The sequence below is a fragment of the Neoarius graeffei genome, chromosome 25, assembly GCF_027579695.1.
Source record: "Neoarius graeffei isolate fNeoGra1 chromosome 25, fNeoGra1.pri, whole genome shotgun sequence".
In the NCBI taxonomy this organism is placed as follows: Eukaryota; Metazoa; Chordata; class Actinopteri; order Siluriformes; family Ariidae; genus Neoarius; species Neoarius graeffei.
Window position 1 is genome coordinate 40,114,518 of NC_083593.1, and position 22,082 is coordinate 40,136,599.

Sequence of the window (22,082 nt, forward strand, 5' to 3'; positions counted from 1 at the left end):
AAAATGCATTTTTATATTACTTTGACAGACGTAGTGTTAAACTCCTCTGACGTGTCGTTTCTGTTGCAGACCTCAGCTCAACAGGCACTGACGGGCACCATTAACTCCAGTATGCAGGCAGTGCAGGCAGCCCAGGCCTCTTTGACTGACTTTGACACCCTACCACCACTGGGCACTGATGCGGTGACACACCAAACCTTTTATGCTTCCACTTATTATATGCAATACAGATTGCTGTTTGGTTCATACATCAGCTAGAAGTAGTAATTTTCTGTCCCATATCGTTTTGCTTGTAAGGCCTCTCAAGCCTGGAGGAAGAACAAGATGGATGAGTCGAAACATGAAATTCATTCTCAGGTGGATGCTATTACTGCAGGAACAGCATCTATGGTTAATCTCACTGCAGGTGAGTCCACATGCACGCATGCTTGTTGCTACATCAAACACTAATTTGCCTAAAAAAATTTACTTTTAATTCAATAGAAAATGGCGCCTTTCTAGTGCAATTAAAGGATTAGTTAAAAATAAACAGGAAGCTTGTTTGCTACCTTGGTGCCAGTATTTACAAAATAAGCCTGGCTTGTAACTGAGCCTCAATAACATCAGCACCCTAATTAGAATCTGATTGGCCATGCTTTCTTACTGTACAAATCGCGCACGTACCCACTTAGAACATGCTCTCTGTCTCCTAGGGGACCCAGCAGAGACCGACTACACAGCTGTGGGCTGCGCGGTGACCACCATCTCCTCCAACCTGACTGAAATGTCCAAGGGTGTAAAGTTGCTGGCGGCACTGATGGAGGACGAGGGTGGAAACGGACAGCAGCTCCTGGGTGCCGCTCGTAACCTGGCCTGTGCAGTGTCAGATATGCTAAAGACCGCTCAGCCTGCCAGCGCCGAGGTACCACACCGTCTGTCTCAGTGCTCTCACACACAGGCCATTTAACACCACATGTAATCTAAGCATGAGCGTGTCCTTCACAGCCTCGCCAGAACCTCCTACAGGCTGCAGGTAACGTGGGCCAGGCCAGTGGAGAGCTGCTGCAGCAGATAGGAGAGAGTGACGCTGACCAGCAGTTCCAGGTAAAATACCTATTTACATCCACACGCATCAGATTCAAAAGCATCTAAGTAACTACGTTTAACCTTAATTGTCTTTGTCATGGCCTTTAACCAGTCCTTAGGCAGAGGATCGTTCAGACACACAAGACGGATTCATCATTATAGTCAAATGCTGGTAACAAAACGCCCTCGGAAGACGAGTAATTCATTTTCACCAGCCAATCGTACTAATCCTTCCTTAATCACATTTTAGTAATTCTAGTTGGAGAACACCATTTAATCATAATGTGGGCTACTTATTACATAACTTCACACAATAATTTGGAGAACGTTTACTTCCTTGTTTTTAGATTCATTTTCAGCCAGATTTTTTTTTTTAATTTAATCAAAACCAGGAAGTAAGTCTTTCTGTGAAGTTATACTTTTAAAGTAGTGTTGCACAATATATTGGTTATTACAACAACATTAGGCAAAATCTACCATCTCTTAGGTTTTTAAAAATTCTGAGCAATCAGAAATTCTATATAAAATTTCTGTACGTGGCTTGATAAATAGTGGCATTGATGGGATCCAAAAATAAAACAAACTAATTGTATTAAAATAATGACACATTTGCTAGCTTGCTCAATTATATTGTAAGGCATATCCCACTGTGTAGCTGTATAACATGTCAGCATTGTGCAGCCCTACTTTAAACATTCATTTGAGCCCCCAGTCTTCTCCTTCTCTTTTATAATTGTTGGGTGAAAACATCTGGTGTTGGGTCTCGAATTGTAGTGTAATAAATGTAATCTGCTCACAAAATATGTAAATCAGGCAACATTTGTACTGTCTGTAAGAATGATGCTTTCTTGCTAAAAATGGTATGGGTAAACAGTCTTCAGTAAAGGTATTTAGTTCGGATGATCATTTTATGTGCTTTGTGCTGCATGACAGTTGAAGCCCGAGTAGTAGTTCATATCGCTACTGTTAGTAATAGCAGTAGTAGTCTAGCACTTTAGTTGCCCCCTCCCCCCCCCCCTTTTTTTTAAAGGTCCCATGGCATCGTTTTTTCATTAATTGTGCGGTGGTCTCTAGTATGAATGAATGCCCTGTGAGCCGGTTTTGGTGAAAAAAAATGCTGTGGTTCTCCTGTTTCAGGCTGTTCTAGTTTGGTGGAGGAGCGGGTGGCGGGAGAGCGACAGGATTTCAGCTCTTATCATTTAATATTCATGACATGTAAACGTGTTACCTCTGATTGGCTAACAGCACTGTGACGCTACCTCCAGTGGGTCAGAACAAGCGGATGTGGGTGTCTTACTATGGCGAGAGAGAAGGAACAAACCGCAAAGGGAAAAATACCGCGCGCTGACGTCATTAAGGTGCGACGCGAGGAAATAAAATAAATTCAACAAATGTTTGGTTTTTTACTGAACAAACAAATAAAATGAACGAGTGACTTAAAAAGAATGTGGGTGTCTTTGTAAAAACTGTTTTGATTGGCTATTATAACAGAGCATGCTGCATGCTTTTTGGTTTTGTAGCGCAGAGTACCTGGCTAACTGCAGGAAGCGGTTAGCTGCACAGCTAATGTAGCCATTGCAAGGCTAACGCACCGATTTTAAAACACGGCAAAACGACTTAACAGTTATACACTTACTTGTTCGCTGTTTGTGGCTGATGCGGCAGGGATGCTTGGTACGGACCCAGGCTTCAGTGACAGTTGATGTGCAAAACCTGCCCTGTACTGTCCCAAGTTGTGGAAACATTCATCAGGAAAATTTTTCCGACAAACGTACACCGTCTTAGGTAGACTTGACGGCGTATTATTGGAGTAAATAAAATTAAGCCACTGCGTCTTCAGGGGCTCTCCCGTCGGCAGTAAAAACAGACTCCTTTCTGTGTTGTCACATCCATGTACAGCGCAACTTCCATGTTTGGTGGCAACTTTTGAGCTGGGCGGGCAATCCATACAGTGGGTGGGAATCCAGAGGGGGGGCGTGGGGATCATCTCCCATGCTGACGTAGTAAAGGGAAGAGCCTATTAAAGTGCCATTTTGACGCGCCATTCTCAAATGTTGACAAAGGGTGGGCATAGTTTGGTTTACACATTATGAAATTTCTAGCCACTGGGGTGACTTAAGAAGGTCAGAGGAACTCATTTTAACGTTAAAAAACCTCAGAAAGTGAAAATTTCATGCCATGGGACCTTTAAGCAGAGACAATTCCCATTTTTGAGATCTCATTTTCATAAAATAGTCTCTTCACGTTAGAATTGTTGAAATGAATATTTTAGCAATTTGCCTTTATTCTCCAGGCGACTATGCTGCCTCATGGCGTTTTTAATCTAGAGTGAAATATCTGGAGAACTCCTGGCTGCCTGATTTAAACACAACCTCATAACATGCCTCTTCATCTGTTGTGGTCACAGCCTGTCACCCTTATGGAAAGAATTCTAAGTATTCACTAGTCTTTACATGTCTGTTATCCTCCTTTTGTATTCTCTGTTCATTATTTTAGGACTTCAGTTTTACACTACAGTATCACACTTTTGCTACTTGAATGGTGGATCAGTGATGGTGGTAGTCACTGAAGTCAGATGATCTACATTCTGCATCAATAAAGTTGTATGCTTAGAGTTGAAACTCTGATGCCTGAGGCATCCTGGCCTGTGTAAACAGAAGAAAGAAAATCATATGGGCCACCAACTTCCACCCAGTCTGGACGTCTGGCCTGTTGGTCATGTTGCCTCTCGGTTAAAAATGCTAACCTGTAGCCATAGCGTTCAGCCCGTCTAGCTGAGCTATACGTTTTGGGCATGGCTTAGGTATGGAACCCTAAAGAGATGGTCTGTATTGCTTTAAATTAGGAGTTTGAAAGCAGCCAACTTCAGATAACATCAAAATCACGGATTGTACCTTGTCTGGATAATCTGCACGCTGTGATATAAAGAATAGACAGGTGATAGGAGTTGCTCTGCCTAGGTGAGATGTCAAGCAACAGTCATGATGCTTATGCTAATGATACGCCAGTATCTCACAATGTGGTTAATTTTCAGTTGCATTCACGCACTATATAATCCAATCAAATCAAATACATCAATCAAAAAAGCCCATTTGAGCTTAAGTCTGTGCAAAACCAATCAGTGGTACCTGTAGAAACACTAAAAATGTGTGCATGCATTGGCGCGTGTTTTTGCAGGACATGCTAATGAAGCTGGCTAAAGCTGTGGCTACAGCAGCAGCAACTCTGGTGCTGAAGGCAAAGAACGTGGCTCAGAAGACCGAAGACTCGGCCCAGCAAAACCGGGTCATTGCTGCTGCCACCCAGTGTGCCCTTTCCACCTCTCAACTGGTGGCATGCACTCGGGTAAGGGGGAAAAAAAAAAACGCACTTACACCCTGGCAGACTGCAGACAGTCAGACCACCTGCTTAATGCTCTTATTTTATAGTTTGGGATTGTGTCGTCATCTCACACAGAGTCAGATGTCACTCTGGCTTCAGCCACATAGAAAGAATTCCTTTGGACAGAATCAGTGATTAAGCTACATGCTTCTGTGTCTCCAGGTCGTGGCTCCGACAATCAGTTCCCCAGTATGTCAGGAGCAGTTGATTGAGGCAGGAAAACTGGTGGCGAAATCAGTTGAAGGCTGTGTGGAGGCGTCACAGGGGGCCACTAACGACGAGCAGTTGCTAAAGCAAGTGGGCGTGGCCGCCACAGGTGTCACCCAGGCTCTTAATGAGCTGCTGCAGCATATTAAACAGTACGCCAGCGGAGGCCAGCCAATCGGGCGCCATGGAGAAGCCACCGACCGCATCCTGGATGTAACTGAGAACATCTTCAGCTCCATGGGAGATGCAGGTGTGTCAAGGGAGATGGTGATGGTGCCTGTTTGTGTTCTCGAGCCTCGACGCAGGAAAAATGCATAGAAACCTAACGAGGTTTAGACAGTATTTGTGGTTGTTACCTGCAGTGTAATTTTAGAGCCACGTCTTATCTTCAAGCCAATTTATAGTTTCATCAAAGACACTAACATCTTCACCATCTCACCAGCCAACTTTTGTTTTTGAGACTGCACATCCTGAGTTGCTGTTTAAGGGTCTGAGGCAAAACTAAGCAACTCTATCTGGCTAATTTCTGAAACGGAAACCTGAAAAGACAGACCTGAGTGTAATAGTTGCTTACGGGCATCTTTAAAGGATTTGTAATGAGTTTAGAAATACTTTTAAACATCACAAACTCCACCATTAGAGGACCACATTATGTTGTGTTTGCAGAATTTTACAGAAATCAATACGCAACGTCCCCATTTGATCTATTTTTCAGTTACGTTAATAAGCTCATTCTGTGCGTGTGTGTATGTATACAGTATGTGTGTCAGATATATTTTAGCCTCATTATTAGATTTATTCTCTGCTGGTACTAGAGTACCCAGAATAAACTAACTCTGATGGTTTGTAAAGGTGAGATGGTGCGACAAGCACGGATCCTGGCCCAGGCCACCTCCGACCTGGTCAATGCCATTAAAGCAGACGCGGAGGGAGAGACAGACCTGGAGAACTCCCGTAAACTGCTCTCAGCCGCGAAGCTTCTAGCTGATGCCACTGCCAAGATGGTGGAGGCTGCCAAGGTGCGTGACCTGAAATAAAGGTGCTGTTCATGTGACTTCGTCCACATGAGGATTTACGAACGTAGCGCTGATTGTTTTCGTACCAAAGCACAGTTAATGAAAGGACGACTTAAGTCCAATCCTGTTAAATGTCTTAAAACAGCAGGAGATGTGGAAGGTTAAAGCTGATGATGAAAGCCAGCTTTCAAGTGGAATTAAATTATTGTTGAATTTCTTTCACATGTACATCTGTAGCTCATGAATTTGATTTGGTGTTTTATAAATGGATGTTGCACCCTGAAGTGAATTCTATCCTTTGTGTGTGTGTGTGCGCGTGCGTGCATGAACACAGGGTGCTGCCGCTAATCCAGACAGTGAGGAGCAGCAGCAGAAGTTGCGTGAGGCTGCTGAAGGCCTGCGTATGGCTACCAATGCAGCTGCACAGAACGCCATCAAAAAGAGGCTGGTCAACAAGCTAGAGGTGAGGACAGATATAAAATCAGACTAAAGGTAATATTAGGCAATTGTAACAGAAAATGTACACCACCACCCAAAAAAAAAAGCGTGGTCTTTTTCCATATATGACCAATTCTTCGACTCGTTCAATATCCTGCTCGCTGAATGGAATATAATCTGATATACCATGAAAAAAGCCAGCAATTGTTATTATACATACACGTTTGATGGAACAGCTATCAGGGATGAGAGTTTTACGCTTTTCGGCGGATTTCCGCTTTTTCTGAGCAAAAATCAATATTATGCCAAATCCGTTGAGATCTTTTTTTTTTCATTGGGGGGGGTTGGGGTATGTTCCTTCGTGATACTCAAGCATACGACGATGTTACATGTTTACATTTTCGCCATCTTTAGTCTCGCTAAGTCTCGCGGTAGAATACGTGTTATCTACAATGTAATTGGCCAAAACATCGCTGGCGAGAGCATGATAGCCAATCATAACAGTTCTTACAAGAGTGTGAGAGAGAACAAAAGCCAATCATAACAGTTCTTACAAAAGTACCCGCATCTGTTCTATTTTATCGAAACTTGCACATGTTCATCGTCGCTGCGCTTCAAAAATACGTTTCTCTTTCATATCGGCTTTTTTACTCAAAATGCCGAATACAATTGACAAGCGAGACGAAGCGAAGGTACGTGAAATCGATGCTGGTATAAAAAAACAGAGAGAGGACTGACAAGCTTTTGTCTTTGGCCAAAAGGCTGAAGAAGTCGAAATGATTAAATGAAAATGAGAAGTGACTGTGAACTATAAATAATTGTATAAAGTGTACATAGACATTATCCCATAAACTTAGCATTCGTTTGATTTAATACATTGAACATGTATATGATGGTCAGTAAATCTGAATTAATGCTGACAGTTTTGAAAACTTAAATATTTCAAAAGACTTTGAAATCATATGCAACTAATGAGGACATAGGGTGACTGACCTTTTCTCCCTAAGAAATTTTATTTAATATATAAACATTTTGATAATTAATAAAACTTATGTTTAATGTGAATTTGGTTTGTCATTTTTTTTGTTGATCATAAATTATAACCATACCCTTGAATGTAGAATGTGATTTTATTTTGAATTCAAACAATACTCCTATTGATTTGAAACATATTTTCATGTAAATATATAAAAAAGACAACAGATTTTTTTATCTACTACAGCTCAGATTGCAGGAAAAGTGGTTTGTAAGGCCTTATTTTTCAAAATTTTCCTGGGGGGGTATCCCTCCCAGACCCCCGGCTTCGGGCGCCATCTTGTTTTCTGCTTTTTTTTTTTTGGTGGCCACCCACTTTCATCCCTGAATTATAGATTTTACAAAAAGTTAAGAACAGGGGGGTAACTTACCAATATCAAATGCTGAATTTGATCAAATGTAATTCAATGTTCTGTCAATCCAGTATACATGTACAAAGTCAAAGTTCTAACAATAAAAATGGTCCAAGTCCAAAAACCCTGAACAACCCAACTTATGTACAAGCTATATACAGGTTGACAGTTCAAGTTCAACGTTACTTTTAGTCATAGTTAATTGTTCCATTGCAGTTGTTCAAAGCTAAAAGGCTTTGCTGAGTGAAGTCCACGAGTGAAGTCCTCTTGTAAAAGTCTCCATCACTTTTCCTCAAACCCCCCCCCCCAGTAGAACTTTTGACAGTATTTTTCGCTATTTCTCTCTTTTCCAGTTTTTCAATGTACATTGGTATGTTTTTCTCTTGTAAATATACGTGAAGAATATCCAGTGAAGTTTTGGTAACCTTTCGAGTGTTCAGCGTGTTTTTAGTTTATTTCGTGCTTAAACCTAGCACTGGATCTTCTCTCTTTCCTGACCGACAAAGAAATGATTGTGTGCATGCGCAGCAGAAAAGTTTCGTCATTGGATCTTCGCATGAGCTCTGATGTGTGACATCATGTTGTCTTGACAACATGCAATATTATAACAATATTGCACACTCCTCCTCCATTGGGGAGAGTGGTGTAATACATGGAGGATAAGCGATATGATGATATTGCATGCCATTTAATAAACTGACTAGAAGGGAATAGAATACATTTTATTTACCAGCTGGGAGGTCCGTATTGTGAAATACCGTGACCGAGGTCTTGAAAGTACTGGCCGAGGTCAGTATTCAAGGCCGAGGTCACGGTATTTCACCATACGGACCGACCTTAAGCTGGTAAATAATATATTTATTTTTTTCTTTACCAAATTCTAACAGAAAACAAGAGCGCCCGAAATGGAAAACCGAGCCGAGGCGAGCCACCATTTTGAATCCTCATTCACGGTTGTAATGCAAATTGCTTCCTCCTCGGTATACAAGTGCACTTCCGTGGCAGAAAAAAAAACTACATTTTGCTGCCTATGTAGTCCCCTATTTTATACAAAATTGAGTCATTCAGGATTCAGCCATGTTTTTGCTTGGCGTTAGCAACAGTTAAAGGTTTTTAGCTTTCTCCTGAAATGTATTTTTATTTCTTCTTCCTCAGGGTAGTAAAACTCGCTTTTGCTGTGAAGACTGTCGTTATCGCTATCCATGCTGTAAAATTTAATGCTATTCTCCTGAGAAATGCTGGCAAAAATTTATAAGATTTTGATAATCTTATAAATAAATCTTAAAAAAAGATAAATGTTGACAAAAATTGCTACTATGTTTGTTGTGAACAAGCGAGTTGCCAGAGGTCTGTAACTGGGGTCCGTACCTCTAGGATATGGACCCGCTTGCCAGCCAATCAGAGCGCAGGATTTGATGGAAACCAGACCGTGAAAAAAAATAAATGTTTTTATTCCATGGAACAAGTGGCCCGTATGTATAATGATCATTGTTATTTAAGGACTCCTGTAGGGATTTCAAATGTCCCCAAAGGCTCCAAATCAATGTACAAAATAACACAATTTGACTATTACATGGGCTCGTATTGAAAAAGGCAGCAGCACAGAATTTTCTAAATACAAGTGATATGGAAATTCCTTAATTTTATTTAATTTTTTACAGTGAGTGAAAATTTATAGTTTTCAAAGAAGCAAATACTTTGGAAAAATCATGATGTAGGGTAATCATAATGCAGAGATTAAAAAATAGAGATGTACCCATTTTGCAAACAAAACCATTTGAAAGCTGTATCTAAGCAACCTTGGACTGAAAAAAAAAATGGGGTTGCAAAGTCTCTAGAGATTCCCACTCCTAATATTCTGTTAGCTTGGAGTGGTAGTACGACCTAAAAACTGGTTAACTATCAAATTTCCGAGTGTATGTTTCATTCAAGACGCTTTATGTGACTGGTCAGAACTTGTCTGGGAACAGAAAAGTTGGGCAAATGTAAGAGGATGTGCTTTAACATTGAGGTTGTTTCAACTTGTTTTTTTTTTTTTTTTTCAAAGAAGTGTGAGAGAGCAAATGACTCAGAACATGGTGATCACACATTTTTAAAAAAAACACCACCATGCTGTTGAGTTGATGTGCTCGGAGTTTTGTGTGGATGTTGACAAGAATTACTAAATTCCCAGGAGATGCTTGTTTAAACAGTAGAGCAAACATTTCAGAATCCCAAATGAGGAAATGGCATTTTGTTTTTAAACAAACAACCCGAAGGCAGTGCTTTGATGGCTTTTATATGGCACCAAAAATGTCGAATAGATTGTTACATTACCTTCATGTCTAATCTGAGTAATTGGAACAGTGTTACACACACATACACATGGCGGCACAGTGGTGTAGTGGTTAGCGCTGTCGCCTCACAGCAAGAAAGTCCGGGTTCGAGCCCCGTGGCCGGCGAGGGCCTTTCTGTGCGGAGTTTGCATGTTCTCCCCGTGTCCGCGTGGGTTTCCTCTGGGTGCTCCGGTTTCCCTCACAGTCCAAAGACATGCAGGTTAGGTTAACTGGTGACTCTAAATTGACCGTAGGTGTGAATGTGAGTGTGAATGGTTGTCTGTGTCTATGTGTCAGCCCTGTGATGACCTGGCGACTTGTCCAGGGTGTACCCCGCCTTTTGCCCGTAGTCAGCTGGGATAGGCTCCAGCTTGCCTGCGACCCTGTAGAACAGAATAAAGCGGCTACAGATAATGAGATTTTATATATATATATAAAAAATGAAAAGTCTCAAAGGCATGGGTTGATGGCTGGTTTGAACAGTGATTTCTAACCTTGCAGTGGACCTTTAGTACAATTTGGTCTGTAGCTGCGGTTCTGTGCCTCCTGTTTTTGTCTCTTCGTTTTATTTTTGCACCATTCTCAGTACATTACTGTAGCAACAGCTCTGAATAAACATGTCTCCATTGTGAGGTTTTGTGTAGTAATTTCTAATCAAGCAAACATTTCCTGCAGAACGCTGCAAAGCAGGCCGCTGCAGCTTCAACTCAGACCATAGCTGCCGCACAGCACGCTGCCTCATCTAATAAGAACCCAGCTGCACAGCAACAACTTGTACAGAGTTGCAAGGTAGGTTCATAGGTTCACTTCCTGTCTTCGTAGGATCATGATGAGGTCAAAGTTTCTACTGTATTTAAATCTCCAGACAGTTATTTCTAAGTACCACAAAACTTAAATAATCTGGTATAGGAGAGTCGTGTTGCTGAGACACCCAAGGTGGCATGCTTTTCAGATTTCTTGAGTTTGCATAATGAAAATCTTAGATTTGTTGGATTGCATACTTTTTAATATTTTGCTTATCGAGCGATGACCATTAGCTGTGTCTAATGCACATGGCACATTTTGTCCATGATGTCTTTCTGATGCAAGAATTATTTACTTGACAGGTGGTGGCAGACCAGATCCCCCAGCTGGTGCAGGGAGTGAGAGGCAGCCAGGCACAGCCTGACAGCCCCAGCGCTCAGCTTGCCCTAATTGGAGCCAGCCAGAACTTCCTGCAGGTTCTTTGCTCAGCTCAGTCTTTTCAAGATGCTGTCCTTATTTTGGAGAAGTGAGTTTGAGAGCAGACATTTTGGCTCATGCTGTGTCCTTTTTCTCACCGTCAGCCTGGAGCCAAGATGGTCACTGCAGCCAAGGCTACAGTGCCCACTATTAGTGACCAGGCCTCTGCCATGCAGCTCAGCCAGTGTGCCAAAAATCTGGCCAATGCATTGGCTGAACTCCGCACAGCTGCTCAAAAGGTAATATAAATATGTCCATAATTTACACTGTTCTCCTTTACTAAGGAACATGCTTTTGTGTTTAGCTTTTAGTTTCCTGTTCTTTGGTCCATCTTAAACATAGCTTTAATTTATTAATGACTGGAACTAGGCTGTGAGAAACACAAATGTGAAATGTCAGTCGGACCCGAGCTGTGTCTTTCTCTCCCCCCTCTCCCCCAGGCTCAGGAGGCATGTGGTCCTCTGGAGATTGATAATGCTCTGAATGCGGTAAGGGGGTTGGAGAAAGACATGCAGGAGGCTAAAGCATCAGCAGCTGAAGGGAAACTCAGACCTCTTCCTGGAGAGACGGTACCCATCCTGTTCTCACTGTTTAAAATGCACACACCAATACTTACCTACATAGACAGAGAGCCCACATAAATCAAGATAACACATCAGTTGTATGGGACTTTTGAAGAAAGAAAAATAAAGTGAAAGACAGAAACCATATTTCTGTTACTGTTAGTTTTTTATCCTGCACTCCATCCACAGTGCAACATTTGTAGTAGGCTCCCACGCTCTGTCACCACTCTGTCACACACTTCCTGTCACATGAGCAAGCACTACACACAAAGCTGCAGCCGTTGGAGGATTTCCTCTCCACTAGTTATTGCTGAACGTGACTGTTTATCTGTGGGGAAGAGCGATCCAGTCTGCACTAATGTTTTTAGATATGTCACAATATATTGAAATTATTAAACCTTAAGAGACAGAGTCATGGAATAATGGTCATAAAGTCAAGACCTGCTCACTCCTAACCTGCAGGCTTGTTTTTAGCCCATACTGTGAGTGCAGTGGAAATGCACCTAATCACAAACACTGAAAAGTCATACACTCTTCATCAGTGAGTTCACACTGGTTTCTGTGCATCTCTGTATGTGTGTGTATTAGCTGGAGAAGTGCTCTCATGACCTGGGCTCCCACACCAAGGCAGTGAGCTCTGCCATCGCACAGCTACTGAGTGAAGCTACACAAGGCAATGAGAATTACACTGGTAAGAATGCTATCAAGTAATCTGCACAATTCTTCTCAAATTCAAGGTCAATTAATCCACTGTGTTGGATACTGAATAGTCCACTCGGGACATGTTTTTGTGTTCATTCCACAATTGATTTCTGCATTCTTCAAGTACATTTTCTTCAGATATCCTATAGCACCCCCTGCCTGTGCTGGAAAGTGATTTAAAGTCATCCTAAACTTTATAAAATGTAATTTAAATGTTTTGAATGAATAAATATGTTGGGGGTAATTAAATTTAAGTGTGTGGATTTAGTGAAACTGAGAAAATGTCACTGCAGCGGTTTTGTCGTATTCTTTTAAGAAAGTGTAGGTTAATATGACGGATGAGTGTTTTCCCATCCTATATTATAATGTATAAATTCAGGATTATCGGTTTACCAAGAGTAACAGAGGGGCATTAAGGTGGAAAATTTACAAATCGCATATCTTTATTTACTGCCCCCTTTTTTTATTATGCTCCTGCTCCAAAGCGGTGGGGGTGTACTGGTTTACCTCTGTCCATCCATTCATCCGAAACACCCTTTTTCTCAGCAACCACAAATCCTAGCCACTTGGTACCAAACTTCAGCTTGGGGTTCTATACAGTGTGTACTGTTTTCAGGTCTGTCGCACATCAACTTCCTGTTTACCAGCTGAATGTATTTACGAAACATAGCGCGGATTTGCAAAATTTTCGTAACACTTTTCTCAGCAACTGCAAATCACAGCTGCTTGATATTCAGTTGATCAAGCTTTAGCTTAGGGTTCTATCCCATGTATGAGCCATTCTACCGAATCGGTGCCATTTCCGTCCCTAGAAAATTATATGTATAAATGCACATTAAAAATGTACTTTTAAAATACATTTCCTTATTATGCAGAATGTCCTGCGCATTGGTCTGATTTCAAATTTAAGATATACAATTGTAAGGATTAATAAAAACTACCTAAAACACTGAAAAATAGCATGTGTTACCTGTCCCCGCACTCTAACTTTATACTTAACTATGAAATATTATGATTAAAATCCTTCAGAAACAGTATTTCTTTTGCACTGTTGTGTGACTCCATATCCTATCCATGGTTTAAATTTTTTTTTTCATAAGAAATCCACAATATCTTAGTTAAAATACACATTTTAGTCATGTCCCTGGGTTTTCACTCAGTCCTGTTACCCAAACATATTACCCCATCTGACAAATTTGGAACGTTCCATAAATCACATGCTCAACAGGAAGTTACATCAGTTGTGTCTTCTGAAGGCCATGGGAAGACCAAAAGTTAGTTCTCTCATTTTACTTTTCTGTATATTTGATATTTTTGTTTTAACTTTGACTGAGAAGGTCAATGTCAACATACTGTCCTGTTACTTAAATTATTTCTTAGATGATATTTGTTTATTTTAAAAATACAGATTTTTGGTAAATCACTAGAATGTGCTAAGTGTGGTCGTGCTATTAGCGATGACGCCAAGTGGCTTAATTCCATGTATTAGCTAATCCTAGGCTAAAAACTCAGTCCTGTTACTTTCAGTCCTGTTACTCATATAAAGAGTATGCAGCCATCTTTGACTTCCAAACCTTGTAAAAAAAATAAATAAATAAATAACGTAGCCTGAGGTTGACCAATACACATTTTGAATAGTTAAATATGTGTGTTGTTATAATCAGTGTTGAAAAGATATAACAAATTAAGTTTAATTTAGGAGTGGTACAACAAGCAAATGGCACCCATTCGGTGGAATGTCCCGTATACTGTTTTCAGGTCTGTCCCACATCAACTTCCTGATTATCGACTGAATGTATTTACAAAACGTATAGCATGGATTTACAAAATTTTTGTGACACTTTTCTCAGCAACTATGAATCACAGCTGCTTGATATTTGTAACGGAGTTTCAGCTAGGTTTTTTTTTTTTTTAATAAGTTTTCATGTCTGTCAATCTTCTACATCCTATTTAGAGAACACTGCTCTTTACTTGTTTCAGGGTTAATTATTTGTTGAAGTCAACATTCATAAGAAGTGTCCTATTCCTTTGATTGCTTGCATACTGATATAAGCCGGGGGGGGGGGGGAATACGTAAGTGAGCACTAGCTCACAGTTGATCATGTTCTTTATGGGAGCTAAAAGTGTATCCTTAAATAGATTTTTAGGAACAATTACGTCAAGCAATTTATTATTCAATATTAAAAAAAAAATTTAATTGTGCATAATCACTGTGTGCTCCTTTGCAGGCATGGCAGCACGTGACGTGGCCCAGGCTCTCCGCTCTCTCGCCTCTGCAGCCCGTGGAGTAGCTGCCACCACACAAGACCCACAGGCATGCAACGCCATGCTGGACTGTGCTGGAGATGTCCTCGACAAATCCGGCAACCTCATCGAAGAAACCAAAAGAGCCATCGCCAAACCTGGAGACCCAGACAGTCAGCAGCGACTTGCCCAGGTTAGACATGCAACATGTAGTGGACATATTCATAACAGAGTCTGACACTCTGCTGGAGCTGATTTATATTTAGGAACAAAACCTCCCTTTAATTGCTGATGTAAGACTTCATGATGCTGCTGGTTGCATCAGAACGCTCATTCATTTGAAAGGATAAATGTTTTCTGTCTCAACTAATCTATGATTAGTGTTCTATTAGGAGTTGTGTCTGAACAGATGATAATTGCTGGTGTGCGTGTGTTGTGTGTTCATTCAGGTGGCCAAGGCTGTGTCTCAGGCTCTGAACCGCTGTGTTAACTGCCTGCCTGGACAGAGAGATGTGGATAATGCCATTAGGACTGTGGGAGAGGCCAGCAAAAAGCTCCTTTCTGATCAGGTGAACACAGCTGCGTCTGTACATTAGGGTTTTAAATCATTGCTGATGCATTTTTAATGTGTCTCACACTCCCTGTTCGACTCTGCTTATTCTTTGGGTGGCTTTAAGTTATTGGCCAACAAAACTAGCATATAACGTTGCAATATAAATTGTGCACATGACCTACCGGTACATCTACAGCAAAAAATTAAGCAATTTAGCAGTTTTTGATGCAGAAAATTGCAAGTAAGACCCGGTTCATACTTCATGTAGGTGTATGTATGATGGCAACCGTGCGTATCTTGCGTTCATGTGGTTCGCTGATTATGCACATCTGAGAAAATAAACATGATGCATGTACTTGGTGCAGTACCCACATAAATACTGGTGGCCATAAAATGTAATGTCTGCAACGGACTGAACAAACCAGAGCTGTGTCACAAATCGCAAGCTTGTGTACTATGGCAGTACTATAATTACTGTTAACACTGACAAATCTTCCTGTTATGTTTTAGTGAATTTGGAAAAACCTCTCATTTCAAGCCTACCTGAAAGTGCTTTGCAGGCAAATGCTCCAGATCTTTCTTAGAAGAAAACTAGTAGATGCTTTTAAGCGTGGGTTGGTTTTTTTTTTTTGGAAACACAACTCATGACGACAATCTCAACAATGGCGGAATGTTTTAAAGGAAAAGGCAACTTTTGTACAAAATCACCACAGATAGATAAATATATAAAGTAATCGATCATGGAATTTATAGAGAAAGAACAGACCGCATAACAGTATCTTTTAACTTTTAATAATATGGGCTTGCGCTGAGCTCAGCGAAGATGCGTTCCGCCATATTGATCTACTGTGTGACGTCATGCGGCCCACCACTGAAAAGAACTCTTCAGTGCTTCATGGTAATAAGGTAAAAAACCAGTACAATCGCTTCTTCAAAGTTTCACCAAATGGTTTTATTTATGCAACTTAAAGCTCATAATACTGTATAACTTTGGTTGAGTAAAAACACGGAGCAAAAACATGGCTGAATCCTGAATGACTCCTATTTGGATTTGTCCTACCAAGCCTACTGCGCATGCGTGAAGCGGCTTGGCTCGGTTTTCCCTTTCGGGCGCTCTCGTTTTCTGTTAGAATTTGGTAAAGAAAAAAATATATTATTTACCAGCTTACCGGGTCCATGAACATAAATCTGACAGCTGACAAGGTCGGGATATAAACGAATCGAATACAAGCCACCCGCCGGGACTCCTAATCACAGTGATCTGCTTGTAAACACTGTTTTCATGGGCCCAGTGATGTCACAGATCAGAGGGAGGCGCATTAACGAAAGATTCTGATTGGTTTATAGTTGTCCACAATCTCGAAATGGCTGACTCCTCCAACTTCGACTCCTCTGTGTCAATTCATGATTTCAAAGTTAAAAATATTTTTTCATGTTCGATATATAATGGAAATAATTAACGGAATTGATCACGTATATGTTTTTCTCCTATTACACACCTGGTTTTGTACAAAAGTTGCCTTTTCCTTTAACAAGAAATTAATGGTGCTTGTGCATGTGCAGTGCTACACAGAGACATGTGTGTTCGAGTCTAGCTGGCATGAAGTCATTAAACATTTCCTGGTTAACATGGAAATCTGCCATGTGCCGATAGTGGGTATTTCTTTTAATTCTCTAGATGTACATAAGATACGCATGCGAGTACTTGAACCATGCCATCACTGCACCCGTACGTGACGTCACACTCAAGTATGCTGTAGGTTTAATCCAAAAATGAGTTATTTTTGATAAAAACACACGCTTTTTTGTTGTGCGTGTTAATCTACTATAATGTGGAGTGAAAAAAGATGAAGCTTAAGAGTGTACATACACTAAAGAAAGCATTTATCAGGGTAAATTCTGGGTGTCTTTCAGTATTTTTATCTGACTCAACACTTCACTCTCCCACTTTTCAGTTCCCAGCTAGTGGCAAGAGCTTCCAGGAAGCTCAGGCAAATCTGAACCAGGCGGCCGCCGGCCTCAACCAGTCAGCCAATGAACTGGTGCAGGCATCCCGTGGCACCACACAGGACCTGGCCAAGGCATCTGGCAAGTTCGGCCAAGACTTCAGCCACTTCCTGGAGGCTGGAGTGGACATGGCTGGTCAATCACAGGTAGATGGACAGAAAAACTTGCTCAATTTCTTTAGTTATAACATTTAATTCTTATGCTGATAGTTCATAAATTGCTCTAAGATTGAAACCAGAATAATTTCCTGTATGATTTGGTTTTAATTGGTTTTTGCTTTGTGCAGTCTAAAGAAGACCAGACTCAGGTGGTGACCAACCTGAAGACCATTTCTATGTCATCTAGCAAGCTGCTGTTGGCAGCCAAGGCTCTGTCTACTGACCCCAATTCCCCCAACCTGAAGAACCAGTTGGCTGCTGCTGCACGGTTCGAACTCCATTTTTATTTCTGCTTGTCTCATCTTTCTGAAGTCGTCTGTTTAACTGACTGAGACCAAATTGACAGAAAGGATGGTGTTTGTCAGTCTCTAAAGTCTCATTTGCTTATAGTGTCTGACTACCGTCACTCACTGTTATCATGTAGCTTTTGTTTAAAGGAGCTGTTTATGGTTTTTAGATCCATCTGCTGCCTGCAAATTAGATTGCAGTGAACCCCAACTAACACCAACTGCTTAGCTGATGCCATGTATGTCTTGGTGGATGGATTTTAGGGAAAAGCTGAGCAGCTGTGTTGTGGCTGGTGGGGAAACGTACATTTTTGCTTCAGAAAATTTTAAACAAAAAAAAACAAACCCTGAAATAACAAAACTAGTCCGATTTCATTGCATTTCAATATTCAACTCATGGTGGGTCCAGAGACACTTATGGCCCTTTTCCACTACCCTTTTTCAGCTCACTTCAGCCCGACATGGCTCGCGTTTCAACTACCTCAAAACAGCACGACTCGGCTCGCTTCAGCCCCCAAAACTCTCACGGTTTTGGAGTGGGGCTGAAGCGAGCCGAACCGAGCCGAGTGGGGCTAGGGGCGTGAGGAGACACCCCCCTGTGCACTGATTGGTGAGGAGGAGTGTCCTCGCATGCCCGCACACGCCCCGCGAGCACGCTGGGATCTGTAAACACCGTAAACCCGGAAGAAGAAGAATTACGAGAATTTCTGAAGCCTTATGCGCCTCGCCTCATCTATACGCTCTTGCCAGTATCTGTTGGCGTTGTCGGTGACAACAAGCCACAGCACCAAGACCAGCAACACTAACGACTCCATGTCCTCCATGTTTATTGTTTACTATCCGGGTCGTGAGACTACCGCTTAAAAGCTCACTGATGTCACTGTTTGTGCCGCCTAACGACATCACTTGACGTCCACCCACTTTCGCTAACTCCACCCAATGTGTCCACCCCAGGGGTGATAGCGTTCTGGCGCGCCGCGCCGGATTTCCGGCGCGCCGTGGCTGGGGGGAAAAAAAAAATCTAGTTCGCCCATTGTCCTGTGTCATTCTGAGATGCGCAGATAGACAGTAAAGGGAATTCTATCACCCCTGGTCCACCCACTTCCAGCCAGTACGGTTCAGCGCGGTTGTAGTCGAAATGCAACCCCAACAACCCCACTCAGCTCGACTCAGCCCAACTCAGCCGCGTTGGTAGTGGAAAAGCGGCATTAAATTCTTGACACTTAAGTGATTGTTCTTTTCAGTTTTTAAGAGTTTGGGACTTCTTTTTGCACAGTCAGTATTGTTTAGGAAGTGTTGCACAGCGACTTGAAAACTGACATTGGCCTCCAACATGATCCCATAAATGCATGTCGTGTGTGCACATGCGCGGAGTCATCTTTTCCATTTCGGCTTCCTACAGCCTGCAAGTTCGCTCCTGTTGATTTTAGATGTTCAAGAGGAAAAGGGAACAATTATATAATGTGTGTGTGTGTGTGTGTGTGTGAGTGGGTATGACGGGCCTTTCAGAGCCAGGACTACCGAACTCCTGTGCTGCCACTCAAGAGCTTAGCTGAGTCACTGACAGAAAGAGAGAGAGAAGCACAGAGTGAGAGAGAAGCTAGTGCGTGGTAACGCATGTGGGCGGACTGTGTTCTCTATACTCCCGTATCTCTCCCTCTCCCCAATCTTTGTGTTTTCCTCATCGCCATGTCTCTAACTCTCCCTCCTTCTCCCACACATTCCCTCTCTGCCTCATCTCATGCATATCTTGTATCTCTCACATCTCCTGCTTTCTCGGTTGGTTTTAACAGTGCCGTGACTGACAGCATCAACCAGCTCATCACCATGTGTACCCAGCAAGCACCGGGTCAGAAGGAATGTGACAACGCGCTAAGGGAGCTTGAGGTATTTCTCTCATTTCACATTTTTTTTTTTGTGCTTTCTTTCTCGCTGTTTCTTTGTCTTAAGAGTTTGTTTGTGTGATACAAGCCAGTGTATGTCAGATTTGCAGTGTGAGGTAGAAAAAGTTGTTTGAGTGGTCATTGGTTGTTCATTCACGTACAGAATTCTGTTGTATAGGAAGAAACTGTCATATTTCCAGACATTATAGTTCTCATGGCATACTGCTCAGCACTCACGTTTTGCGGACTGTACTAATGTGCAAGTGGGCAGTGTAGAGTGATATTAATTTGTAGTAGGAGGTGCTGAAGCGCAAACCAATCAGGCAGCAGTGCAAAAAAAAAATAGCCAATCCAATTTGTATTCCTTTAGTTTGGTTTAAAAGACCCACAGTTGCTCTGTTTTATTGTGTGGTAGCGGAGTGTGTTGCCTGACAGATCCACTCTGACATGAGTTGAAATGTCATATTTTTGTAATTGCTACTTAAATCTTGAGAATGCTGGCTCCTTCTGTAAGAGCTTAAACTCGGTGCTAGGAAGTGAAACCAACATTTAGAGCTTAAGTTTATATTTGAAGCTAGTAAGGGAAGTGCATCAGTCACCATTGTAGTTTTGGTTAAACACAGTAGAAATAGTGGAACTTTATACCAGTGTTCCCTTTTATAATGCTCTCCTATGCACCATTATGCTAAAAACGATCACCTCGTGTACAGTATGTGTCAATATTTTGGGGTTTGTTGAAGTTAAAGGAACAGTCCACCGTACTTCCATAATGAAATATGCTCTTATCTGAATTGAGACGAGCTGCTCCGTACCTCTCCGAGCTTTGCGCGACCTCCCAGTCAGTCAGACGCAGTCAGACGCGCTGTCACTCCTGTTAGCAATGTAGCTAGGCTCAGCATGGCCAATGGTATTTTTTGGGGCTGTAGTTAGATGCGACCAAACTCTTCCACATTTTTCCTGTTTACATAGGTTTATATGACCAGTGATATGAAACGAGTTCAGTTACACAAATTGAAACGTAGCGATTTTCTATGCTATGGAAAGTCCGCACTATAATGACAGGCGTACTAACACCTTCTGCGCGCTTCGGCAGCGCATTGATATCTGAGCTCCGTATCAATGCGCTGCCGAAGCGCGCAGAAGGTGTTAGTACGCCTGTCATTATAGTGCGGACTTTCCATAGCATAGAAAATCACTACGTTTCAATTTGTGTAACTGAACTCGTTTCATATCACTGGTCATATAAACCTATGTAAACAGGAAAAACGTGGAAGAGTTTGGTCACATCTAACTACAGCCCCAAAAAATACCGTTGGCCATACTGAGCCTAGCTACATTGCTAACAGGAGTGACAGCGCGTCTGACTGCGTCTGACTGACTGGGAGGTCGCGCAAAGCTCGGAGAGGTACGGAGCAGCTCGTCTCAATTCAGATAAGAGCATATTTCATTATGGAAGTACGGTGGACTGTTCCTTTAAGAAACACCATCATGAAAGAAGACAAAAATTAAGCTATTGACAAATAAGATGGTGTAACAAGCTAAAGTCTAGATTTATTTTAGTTTGTGTGTACGCAGTGTTTTTTTTTGTTTGTTTGTTTTTTTTAATTTCTTTATTTTTTTAAACGTGTGTGTAGACGGTGCGGGGCATGCTGGAGAACCCAACTGAGGCTGTGAATGACACTGGCTACTTTGACTGCATTGACAGTGTGATGGAGAACTCCAAGGTGCACATTGAATCCTCCCACTTCATTCTTATCTTCTTTTCCTGCATGTTGTGTTGGGTCTATAAATGACACTGACCGTGAAGTATTTTTAGTCGTGTGTGTGAGACAGTGTGGTGTTTGGTCTGCAGGTTTTGGGTGAAGCTATGGCAGGCATCTCGCACAATGCAAAGAACAGTAACCTGCCCGAGTTTGGAGATGCGGTCAGCTCTGCATCCAAGGCCCTGTGCGGCCTCACCGAAGCTGCTGCTCAGGTAAACAAGCATCACTGTTTTGTGTGTGTGTGTGTGTGTGTGTGTGTGTGTACACACACACACCAACACCAACATGGGTCTTTTAGTTGGTATTTTTGTTGCAGCCATCATATCCGAGAGGTTCATTACATCCCCTGATGATTCATACCTCATTTCTTCAACCTAATTAGACCGGTGTGGACTGAAGTGTGTCAGTCCCCTGGTATCTCGCACATCTGGAATTAGAAAAGAGGTGCAAATAAGCAAACACAGCCACCCACTGTGTTTCTCTTCATGTGTTTATGGAATGCTTGTTTCTGTTTTTTAAGTTTTACTTTTAAATGACTTTTTGTAGAGGTTTACACAAACTATGCATCAATACCTTTTTTTTTTTTTTTCCCCCCAGACTGAGTATATGTTTTTGGTGCACACTATCATTACTGATACCTAAGCAAGTAACTTGCTCGGTATCGATAAATAAGGGACGTCACGGAAAGTGCACATCTGGTCATACCCTTAGGCTAGTAGTCTCATTCTTGATCATTTAGCTAGTTGATCTTCAACAGAGTGCATTAGTGAGCTCCATCATTGAGTAGGGTTGCAGTAGATAGTGGATTCTGTTTTACTTCAGGGGAAAAAAAACTCTTCTGTATAGCTATTCTGTTTTCATGGTGTCTGAATCCCTTAGGAATGCCCAATA

General features: G+C 41.8%; 1 protein-coding gene across 1 annotated transcript in view; it reads left to right on the top strand.

The window, feature by feature from the left end:
• The window catches only part of tln1 (talin 1), a 152,722-nt gene that overhangs the window by 87,434 nt on the left and 43,206 nt on the right, over nucleotides 1-22,082 (top strand). The window contains exons 15-34 of the mRNA XM_060908652.1: nucleotides 70-183; nucleotides 298-406; nucleotides 693-901; nucleotides 985-1,083; nucleotides 4,243-4,410; nucleotides 4,609-4,903; nucleotides 5,506-5,672; nucleotides 6,004-6,132; nucleotides 10,486-10,599; nucleotides 10,917-11,030; nucleotides 11,136-11,270; nucleotides 11,472-11,600; nucleotides 12,183-12,285; nucleotides 14,525-14,733; nucleotides 14,990-15,109; nucleotides 17,049-17,246; nucleotides 17,387-17,526; nucleotides 19,339-19,432; nucleotides 21,063-21,152; nucleotides 21,281-21,403. Coding sequence (XP_060764635.1) covers nucleotides 70-183; nucleotides 298-406; nucleotides 693-901; nucleotides 985-1,083; nucleotides 4,243-4,410; nucleotides 4,609-4,903; nucleotides 5,506-5,672; nucleotides 6,004-6,132; nucleotides 10,486-10,599; nucleotides 10,917-11,030; nucleotides 11,136-11,270; nucleotides 11,472-11,600; nucleotides 12,183-12,285; nucleotides 14,525-14,733; nucleotides 14,990-15,109; nucleotides 17,049-17,246; nucleotides 17,387-17,526; nucleotides 19,339-19,432; nucleotides 21,063-21,152; nucleotides 21,281-21,403 — 2,859 coding nt within the window. The remainder of the gene's footprint in view (nucleotides 1-69; nucleotides 184-297; nucleotides 407-692; nucleotides 902-984; nucleotides 1,084-4,242; nucleotides 4,411-4,608; nucleotides 4,904-5,505; nucleotides 5,673-6,003; nucleotides 6,133-10,485; nucleotides 10,600-10,916; nucleotides 11,031-11,135; nucleotides 11,271-11,471; nucleotides 11,601-12,182; nucleotides 12,286-14,524; nucleotides 14,734-14,989; nucleotides 15,110-17,048; nucleotides 17,247-17,386; nucleotides 17,527-19,338; nucleotides 19,433-21,062; nucleotides 21,153-21,280; nucleotides 21,404-22,082) is intronic.